The sequence below is a fragment of the Homarus americanus genome, unplaced genomic scaffold (assembly GCF_018991925.1).
Source record: "Homarus americanus isolate GMGI-L3 unplaced genomic scaffold, GMGI_Hamer_2.0 scaffold42442, whole genome shotgun sequence".
Classification (NCBI taxonomy): domain Eukaryota; kingdom Metazoa; phylum Arthropoda; class Malacostraca; order Decapoda; family Nephropidae; genus Homarus; species Homarus americanus.
This window is the reverse complement of record NW_024742103.1, coordinates 570,348-581,386: the sequence shown is the minus strand read 5'-3', so window position 1 is coordinate 581,386 and position 11,039 is coordinate 570,348. Positions and strand designations below refer to the sequence as shown.

Sequence of the window (11,039 nt, the reverse complement as noted above, 5' to 3'; positions counted from 1 at the left end):
AATTACTTATAGTGTTTGAAGATACAAAATGATAAGATTTAATTCAGTAAATGATGAGTATTATATTATTATTAATTCTTATTTTGTTATGGGGATTTTAATTAACCTGTGATGTAATAAAAGGAATTGTTTCAAGTACCAGAATTATTATGGAGTGAGAGGAATACATACAGCATCTTGCTCTCAACTCGGCAATAATAGAAGGAAGATTCTAGGATACTTTCACATCAATGTTCATAAAAATATATTAAACAAACAAAAACAAGCAAACACACAAACACAAAAAATAAAAAAAACACAAATATAAAAATAAACAAACACACAAACACAAAAAACACAAACACAAAAAATAAAAAAACACAAATATATAAATAAACATACACACAAACACCAAAATAAACAAACACATTAAGTTTTTTTTTTTCAGGCTACCAGTAGTTAGATGAAATAAGAGTCGAGGCTACTAAACTCATTCACACTCTACCAAACACCAAACTCTAAATGTAGTAGAGTCATTTAGAGCCATAAAGCGATGTACTATAATGGCTCCCAACTATCACAGGTGTGTCAAGTTTATGTGGTGATTGATCATTAAAATATACTTACCTGTGTTACCTGCCGTCACTCTATGAATTAAGGCGTCATCAAAAACTTATTAGCCAAATTTTCCTCGTATACAATAGTGTGTGTGTATGTGTGTGTGTGTGTGTGTGTGTGTGTGTGTGTGTGTGTCAAGCGTTCCTGCGATAGTGTGCGATTAAGCCTGAAAATACAACGAAATGTTTTGGTTAGGTTTGGTTAAGTTAGGTTTGGTTAGGTTTGGTTAGGTTTGGTTTGGTTAGGTTAGATTGGGTTAGATTAGGTTAGGTTAGGTTAGATTGGGTTAGGTTAGGTTTGGTTAGGTTAGTTTAGGTTAGGTATGGTTATGTTTGGTTTGGTTAGGTTAGGTTAGGTTTGCTTAGGTTAGGTTTGGTTAGGTTAGGTTTGTGATAATTCGAGACAGCGTCAATTCAGACTCTCGGTATAAGCTGGACATAATTTGCATCACTGCCTCGTGCTTCAAATCATGAAATTAGGCCGACACTCACGCCTTTGGTCATAAGTGAGAAATTAACGTAGGAAGGCCTGGGAATCCTCATCCAGGTGAAGAGAGTGAGGTGAGGTGTGTTATTAAGGTAACGCAGCCGTGTTTATCGATGAGGGACGTGGGGTAATTGAACCTTCTGGGCTGATATCAAGGTAGAAATATATATAGACCTTGGCTGATATGACCTGCTAGCTGGCGATGGTATCATGAAAGGCTCAACACAGCATTATAAGTGGAACACAGCATTATAACAGTTTAACAGTATTATAACAGTTTAACATAGCATTATAAGTGGAACACAGCATTATAACAGTTTAACAGTATTATAACAGTTTAACACAGCATTATAAGTGGAACACAGCATTATAACAGTTTAACAGTATTATAACAGTTTAACACAGCATTATAAGTGGAACACAGCATTATAACAGTTTAACAGTATCATGAAAGGCTCAACACAGCATTATAAGTGGAACACAGCATTATACTGTAACAGTTTAACACATCATTATAACAGTTGCACCTAATTGTAATTCGCTATAATATTTACTCCCTGATGCTCCTATTATGCAGCCATTTGTGTACAACGTTTTATCAGTCTCACACCTGAAGTTTACTGTAAATAAACCTTTAAGTCTCCGGGTCAAGTTCTCGTCTGTACCTAACCTAACCAAACCTAACCTAACCAAACTTAACCTAACCTAACCTCACGTGTTTACTTTCCTCCCGTAGGTCAGATGAGGTGCGCGGCAGCGTTGTGAATGGTGTCACCGAGGAAGCGAGCCGTCAGGAAGTGTGGGCGGCGGTGGGCGGCTTGTTGGCGTCGTGGATTCGCCGCCATGGCCGTCAACGTCCTGATGCCGTTGCTCATCCCACTGGGGGAGCAGATCACCAATGGTAAGTGGGGGGTTGGTGTGGGGGGGTGTGGGTGGGTGGTGTGTGGGGGGTGTGTGGGGGGGTGTGGGTGGGTGGTGTGTGGAGGGTGGGTGGAAGTGGTGGAGGTCCTATGGTCGTTTGAAATTTTCCCAGAAGTATACAAAAAAATAATAATAGAATTGTAATAATAATAATAATAATAATAATAATCATAATGCAGCAGCAGTTAACATGTAAAAAATAGTAACTCATAGAGACAAGTATGTACAGAGTATTGGAAAAAAAATAGCGTCCAGTGTTAAAATCTCATCATGTTTTTAAGTTGCGAATTCTGGATGTTTGCAATAAGTAATCCCGGTCCATGCAACATTTTGGACGGAAATATTGGCCGGGTATGAGCGCTGCCTCGAGGATTAGTTGGAGTGGAGGGAGAGAGGCGGTTTGAGTGTGATGTGTCTGGCTGGAGTGTGATGTGTCGGGCTGGAGTGTGATGTGCCGGGCGGGCCAAACAGCGTGTACATGTTTTAAGCTCGAGGGACACTTATTCTGCTTTCCTTATATTGTTTACCTAACCAAGCACAAACAAAAGCTGCTTTACTGTTTACATTATTATTCCTTAAAAAAGAAAATAGCCTGCCACTCTTATATCAACAAACCTCAACTTGATACACAAACCAGACGTAAATTTACTTCAGTTGACCGTCGTGAACTGAGTCATCCCGGGCAGGAGGCGTCGACACCTCCTTTGATGCGTTGACCTGTTGACCTGACCTGACCTGACCTGACCTGTCCTGTGCGGGTGAATGTATAGCCTGCAGTGTATGTTTCAACCCGCGGGACCACCACCACCACTAGAACCGTCTACTGAACTACTACCAGTCTTAGCCACTCATATTACTGATGTGTGTGTGTGTGTGTGTGTGTGTGTGTGTGTGTGTGTGTGTGTGTGTGTACTGAGAAGGCTCCTTGGGTCGTTGATGCTCGGGGTACGTAAGAGAGAATCTTCTTCAGAATAAAAACATGTTTGGGCAACTTTCCAACGTTCAACTTTTCGTTTCTAAATCGTGATGGTGTTAATAGCGCCTTGGAGGCCCCAGAGTGGAATTTAGATCCAAAAGCTCTCATCTTCCTCCTGCTACCTGTTATTGGCTTTTAACCTCAGCATCATCGAACTGTGGAAGACTGTAGTACTGGCAGGCAGGGTTGGAGGGTGTGCTGGCCAAGGTACAGTACTTGCATCCGTTCAACATTTACACGTACGGAATAATGACCTCTGTTGACTGAAAAACTGTTGAAAAAATGAAAGAAGAGTCAAGGATAATTCATGAAAAATTTAATACTAAATTCACACAAAAGATTATATAAATAAATGAAACAAAATACTTTTACCATACTATGAAAAATAATTAAGGGAGTTAAAATAATATTGTAGCATTAATTTGGATGAGTTTCAAGTGACGTTTATTAGCATAATTACGTAACGAAAATAATGATAAAATGGTGAAAGTTTTAGAAAGGAGAATTTGACATCAACAGTATATAACATTATCATAACGCGAGGCATCGTTACCAACATTGATCATAAAGGAAAACCTCATAACCTTGTATTATTAATGGCTTATATCATGGGGACAAGGTTGGCATCACTGATTTTTAACCTCATAAACAAACTATTGATTTTAGCTCCATAAACTACTGATTTTTAGCCCCATAAAACTATTGAAGGGAATTAACATCAAGAGAACATCAGTGTGCGAGTGAGTCGGTCGGTTATGTTACTAAGTCTGGTGAGAATTATAAACCAGACTACGTAGAAGAGATAAGAAATAAACGTCAGAAATGTATCCATATTTATTCTTGTTTCGGATTACTCTGTATGAAGAGGTAAAAGCCGTGATGAAGTAAAGTATACATAGTTATGAAGTATACAGTATACATGTGGTATATATTATAATCCTTCCCTCTCTCTCTCTCTCTTTTACCCTCAAGAGTAATAATACCCAAGACAACATTGTTCTTATAGAAGATTACATATTTCAGTGTGTGTGTGTGTGTGTGTGTGTGTGTGTGTGTGTGTGTGTGTGTGTGTGTGTAGGAGACCAGGGTTGTTGGTGCTTTCGTGACTGTCTACATTTCATCAACAAACCGCTGGTAGTATGTAAACTAAATTAATTAATCCTCTAGACAACAACTACTATAAATTAATGAATACAGTACAGTAAACACCTATTTTTGTGTTGTTCTGTGACTTGGACTCTACGATATAGACTGTACATGAGGCAGACTGGGGAATATTCCGTTGAGCTGGTTCCTCCCAAGGCATCCCAGAGCGCGGAGTGGCGGAGTACAGCACATTCCAGAGGGGGACTCACTCCTCATCTTGCATTTTTAACTTCAATGGTTAACACGCGTCTGTCAGCCTACACTGTAAACTGAGCATTTTTTTTTTCTTGTGAGTTATATAGACATGTTACTGTGGATTATTAGTGGTTATGTTCACTACTTGCAGTTGAATAATAAACCATTGATTCGCTGGATCTTGTGTCTAAAGAGAGAATTTTTTTACGTAAATTAGCCAAGTTCATTTTTTTTTTAACTCCCGTTTGCTGTACGTAGGAAAGTTCTGGTTCTGAGGGTTCAGCTTTAGAGGGTCAGCTTCCCGTGTTCTCTGGCCTAAACAAGTAAAAACGACACGTCAATCATTTCTCACATTTCTCACATTTCCTTACTTGAATTTAGTGAGTAGAGAGTCGTCGTTTTGTACTGAATAATATATCTTCCCAGTTATCATTCAAAGAAATTTATTATGTAGGTTGACTAAATCCTCCAACCATCACGTACTGTAGGACCTGTAGATTTAGCTAAAATGTATTATTGTTAAAAGGACGAATTATGATAGTGACGGGGAGAAAAGCCACGACCTCACCAGTAAAATTATAATTACAAATGATCGAACCTACAAAATATTCTTATGGATGAGAGGATTATCCCTGGCATAATTGTAGTCAGATTAGATCATTTTATATGTTGTCTCTCTCTCTCTATGATATATACAAGTGTAGGTACCAGGTGTTCTAAACTTACCCAGCGAACCATAGCCGTATAGTTTGTGGTAGAGAATCACAAGTTACACAATGCCTTGCCTTTACGATGTATCAGTTCATTAACCTTTCATGGACTGTGCAAAGTAAACAGTGATTGCTGTTCTTCTTTAATAACCCTTAATTATGAGATCAGACCAAACTCGCGAACTGTTAGTTGCTAATTTCTTCAGGTTGATGTTGGCAATCTTTATGACATCAATTTGTTAGGTTAGGTTCATAACTGGACGTTAGAAGAGGATTATAACCTTTTACGATGACCTTTGACCCTGGCTTAGATTAGCATAGACTAAATACCTGTGAAATTTCCCTAAAGATCAGATTGTATATGAAAGGAACACAAGAGAGCAGACATACAAACAAACTAATGAAAGTGATCAATTTATCCTCAGTATAATAATTTTTTTTTTTGGGGGGGGGGTTTGAGTAGGTAATAATAATATATTCTACACAGGTGGTTAGAGCTGCAGTAAGGAAGTCTCTTGTTTATTTTAGGTCATTGAGAACAGGTAGAATTGGGAACGGGGGACTCCACACCTCTTTAATTAATACGATATAGGAAAGGATTCAATATACACCATCTGAATCTCTATATAAATTTAAGCGAATTCCTTATTTTTTTCCCTCGTAAACTACAATAATGTTCAAATAAAATAAATATATTGTCGGTATATCATTGAATATTTTCTTCATATAACAATTACTTAATAAAATAGCCTAGTAAAGTGGTTCTATATTTTACACACTGTATATATATCTAAAGTAATTTGGGCATTAAAGTACAAGTCACTTAACAATGTAGTTTATAAGTATATTTGTTGGACAAAAAGTACTCGTCAGTTCCCGGATACAACTTAGAGTAGTTCCGTTCTGTTGATATTAATGTTCAGCTGAAATTTCACAACGTTGTATATATTTGGTGGGAATAATTTACCTGGCAGCTGGTTGAAACGTCTCCCTTGTGGGTCTGTAAGTCATGCGTTAATAGCTTCCTGGACACACTCAGTTCCTCCCCAAGTGCCTCTGCAATACTGTACACACTCAGCTCCTCCCCAAGTGCCTCTGCAATACTGTACACACTCAACACCTCCCCACCAAGTACCTGCAATATACTGTACAATGATTAGTATCGTGGCTGTAGACTCTCCAAGGTTCACACGTTAATGTTTTTCTCCTACGTGAGGCTGAGAGAGAGTCAAGATCCTGTAAACCCGTAAGTGCAATTTTTTGGCGATATAAGAAATTTAATTGCTATCTTTGAGGCTAAACGAGGCAATTAGGAGCGATTATATATTCACAGTTTAAGAGGAGAATAATTGTACGAGCTTTTGAGACTGATTATGAATTTTAATCACACGCAACCCTTGAAGGCCTTCGGGGTGAGAGCCTTGAGCCTTACCTGACCCAAGGACTCGAGGGTACATCACCCTTACCTGACAACTTTCACGTTAGAGATACGGTTACTGAACCTAACCTAACCTAACCTAACCTAACCTAATCCAGCTACATCATAAAACCCTACTGAATCTTTAATCAGTATTTGAGCTGCTGTATATTAATTATTCTCTATCATATTAATACACTCGTACGTACCCAAACTTTATATCACAGACAGTAAATTAAGTCCACCGTATCTCTCTTACCTTCTCTTATCATCTCTCACCCCCCAAAATATCCCACTAAAAATACCCGCAAAAAAATCCCGTCTAAGAAATTCCCCCAAAAATCCCGCCTAAAAAAATCTGCAAAAAAACACCCGCCAAAAAACACCCGCCAAAAAACACCCGCCTAAAAAATCCCGCCAAAAAACACCCGCCAAAAAAATCTTTCCCAAAACCTGAACATTTTGATGCCAGACAGAAACACTAATATACAACTGAACCATATGAACATACTGGTACATCTATAAACATACCATCTCTATACCATAACCATATTTTAGTATCTCTGTACGATGGTGGGTGGCAATGGTCATAGGATATTTGATAATCGTCCCCTGCCTTTGAATGTTCAATTGCAGGAAGCTCTAGGATCCGTATAAGAGCCTCTGAGCTTAAGAGGATCAACCCCCCAGATCTGGCAGCCTCTACCTGTAGCCTCTGTACCGTCTCCTGACACTGAAATAATGTTGTTGTTATTACTATTATTATTATTATTATTACGATTATTATTGTTATTATTATTATTATCATTATTGTTATTATTATTACTACTGTTATTATTATTGTTATTATTACTCTTATTATTATTATTATTGTTGTTTTCATTATTATTATTTTTATTATTATTAGTAGTAGTAGTAGTAGTAGTACCAATTTATATTACAATACTACTATAATCACCATCATTATCATTATCGCCTCAACATATATTAATCAGTTCAATGAGTGATTACACAACCCGGAGTTAAATTACGAAGCATAAGACCACAACGCAACATTGATTTAAGCTCCCAGATATTTTTTTTTTCTTCTCTTGAACAACTTATTAACACATTAAAACTTCACGAAAGAGATTAACATTATATTACCGGCTCCAACGCCCTTCCTGTGACGAGTATATTGATGCTAGTTAATAAGAAAGTAAACCCTAGCCAAGATCTTTGTGGCAGTTATTAAAGATCGATGAGAGGAAGAGAAGGGGAGAAAGGTGGGGGAATGGAGAGAGATTGAGAGGGGAGAGAGACTGGTGGAAGGGGAAAAGGAATAGAGGATGAGAGGGAAGGGTGAGAGAGAGAAAGAGGGGGGAGGGGAAAGGGAATAAAGAAAGTAAAGGGAAAAGATTCTTGCAGAGGGAAAAGGTAACGGAAATGAAAAGAGAAAGTGAGAGAAACAGACAAATGAAAAGAAGAGAGAGAGAGAGAGAGAGAGAGATCCAAGAACACACACACACACACACACACACGTAACCAGCATAAAGTTGAGACAAGTTTCCAAACATATTTCTTTACCTTCCCGCGGTCGTCTTATCAGCTGGCCAGCATCTAACACACACACACACACACACACACACACACACACACACATACACACACTCGACAGCGTGTCCGAAGTGGCCACAAACCACGACCTCACACCCCATCCCCTGAAATTTCTTAAAAGGATATACGATTTTTATCTGTTTCTTGAATCATGGTTGAGAACGCCCCTCACCCTGTTTCAACACACACACACACACAGTCGGCTTGATGTATACTTAGAACCACCAGATTTTAGAACTGGTAAATCATGAGAACTTCTGGGATGTGTAGTGCGAGGTCAGTGTGTGTGTGTGTGTGTGTGTGTGTGTGTGTGTGTGTGTGTGTGTGTGTGTGTGTGTGTGTGTGTGTGTGTGTGTGTGTGTGTGTGTGTGTGTGTTCCTCGACATCCACATAAGCGTATCATTGATCATCTTCGCCTGGGAACACTTAAGCAAGAGGTGTTTGTCTTCGTAGGTGTGAGATTACTTGGGTTTTGAGGGACTTAGTCACGGCGCAGTAAACACACATCGTCTCCTCTGTCCCTGATAATGAATGACGAGGCTAACAGATGTTACCTCAGATCAGCGACTGTTTACCCACCTTATTAACATAGAAACCTCCCCCACTCCCCACCTCCCCACCTAATCCTCTCACACCCCACCCCTCCCCCACATACCCCACCCCTCCCCCACCCGTCCCCCACCGCCCCAGAAAACTTTAACCATCATTTATAAAGGAGAAAAACTGAATTTCTCCCAACTTGGATGAAAACCTCAGTGCTGTGATGTTTGTTTACGAGGCAGCAGCTGTATCGTGGCCACCAAACGTAAGTCATACAAGCACTGTGTGTTGGAGCAGACTCTCCCAGAATGCGAATGTTGTTTCCTGATGTGCTGCTGTAGATAACGTATGTGTCTCTGGGGTGTTGCTCTTGTCGACAACTGCAGTGCGAGGTACCTCTCTCTCTTTCTCTCTCTCTCTCTCTCTCTCTCTCTCTCTCTCTCTCTCTCTCTCTCTCTCTCTCTCTCTCTCACCACACACACACAGTAGGGAGTGGATGGGGTCAGTACGTTATTGACCATTGAGAGTTGGTGTCGTGGCAGTGTGTGATGACAAGGTTTACCCCTCTGGCTAATTGTATTAACAGATTACCTTTAACAGCACATGTGTGTGTGTGTGTGTGTGTGTGTGTGTGTGTGTGTGTGTGTGTGTGTGTGTGTGTGTGTGTTTCACCAATGTGGGCTGTGTGTGTGTGTGTGTATGGCTGTGTGTGTGTGTGTGTGTGTGTGTGTGTGTGTGTGTGTGTGTGTGTGTGTGTGTGTGTGTGTGGCTGTGTGGCTGTGTGTGTGTGTGTGTGTGTTTCTGTGTGACTGTGTGTGTGTGTGTGTGTATGGCTGTGTGTGTGTGTGTGTGTGTGTGTGTGTGTGTGTGTGTGTGTGTGTGTGTGTGTGTGTGTGTGTGACTGTGTGTGTGTGTGTGTGTGTGTGTGTGGCTGTGTGACTGTGTGCTTGACTGTGTGTGTGTGTGTGTCAGCCATTGACTCTGAACAACACACATGTCCAACTCGTCAGTTAACAACCAACAGTTCCCGCTTTTATTAGTTTGTCTTTCATTTTTGTTTGTTTGTTTTCTTTCTCTCAAGACGTGAATGTTTGTTTATCTTAGGAAGTTGGGCTTGTGACCTCCCCCTGCTCCTCCTTCAGTCATCCCAGTGTAAGTGTGTTCCTATTTTTATTCTTAATCAACTGAATCTATAAGGAGAGGCAGTCACGACCCTTGTGTGTGAGGTGGGTGCTGGAATATGCATAGCCGTAACACAGGTAAGAGCAGGTGAGGGGGGGGGGAGCCAGGTACCTGATGGCCTCATAAGATACGAAGTAACTATTGACAACACAGCCCAGATGTGTGTGTGTGTGTGTGTGTGTGTGTGTGTGTGTGTGTGTGTGTGTGTGTGTGTGTCGTGTACCACAACTACCTCGCCATTACCACCTATCTACTGATTGGTTGGTGGTGGTTGTGATTGTGGTCGTCATGTTTGTAGCACTGGGGATGGGGATTGGTTGTAGTGGTGGTGGTAGTGGTAGTAGTTGTCATATTGGTGATGGGGGTGATGATAGTTGTGGTGGTGGTAGTAATGGTGGTGGTGGTAATGGTGGTAGTGATGGTGGTAGTAATGGTGGTAGTAATGGTGGTGGTAATGGTGGTAGTAATGGTGGTGGTAATGGTGGTAGTAATGGTGGTAGTGATGTTGGCAGGAATATAGTGAAGATAATGAAGACGGAGTGGATGAGGGAATTGGGATTAGTGGCGGTGAAGGGAATGTAGAAGGGTGAGGGGAATGTGGAAGGGTGAGGGGAATGTGGAAGGGTGAGGGGAATGTGGAAGGTGAGGGAATGTGGAAGGGTGAGGGGGAATATGGAGGGGTGGGGGAATGTGGAGGGTGAGGGGAATGTGGAGGATGAGATGTGGAGGGTGGGGGGTGTGGGTGGGGAATGTGTGGAGGGTGGGATGTGGAGGGTGGGGGAATGTGGAGGTTGGGGGGGGTGTGGAGGGTGGGGGAATGTGGAGGGGTGGGGGGATGTGGAAGGGTTAGGGAATGTGGAAAGGTGGGGGGCCATGGAAGGGGTGGGGAATGCAGGAAGGGTGAGGGGAATGTGGAAGGGTGGAGGGAATGTGAAGAAGATGAGTTGAGTGAGGTGTTAGGAGTATGAGGATGGGTGGATGAGTGAGGGGAATAGGGATGAAGGGAGAGTGAGGGAGGGAGGGGAGGAGGGAAGGACTGTGGTCGTGTGATGGTGACCTGCTATGATGTTGTTTACGGCAGCAGTATAAACAGAATGAACGAGGTCATTTACACCCACAGCGGGGCTACACTCACGCACTAACGACCCCCCATCACACACACTGCCCTGACTCTAGTACCCCTCCTGGCAGCCTGGTGATAGGAGTCTAGTAGTAATCTAACACACCATTAGGACCCCAGACACCTAACACGGCAGCTGTTAATGGTCTAAAC

General features: G+C 41.3%; 1 protein-coding gene across 2 annotated transcripts in view; it reads left to right on the top strand.

The window, feature by feature from the left end:
* Positions 1-1,831: 1,831 nt before the first annotated feature.
* The window catches only part of LOC121876484 (putative neural-cadherin 2), a 63,075-nt gene continuing 53,867 nt past the window's right edge, over positions 1,832-11,039 (top strand). For both annotated transcript variants that reach the window (XM_042381588.1, XM_042381587.1), the window contains exon 1: positions 1,832-1,984. In XM_042381588.1, the coding sequence (XP_042237522.1) occupies positions 1,849-1,984 (136 nt within the window). In that variant the 5' untranslated portion in view covers positions 1,832-1,848. The remainder of the gene's footprint in view (positions 1,985-11,039) is intronic.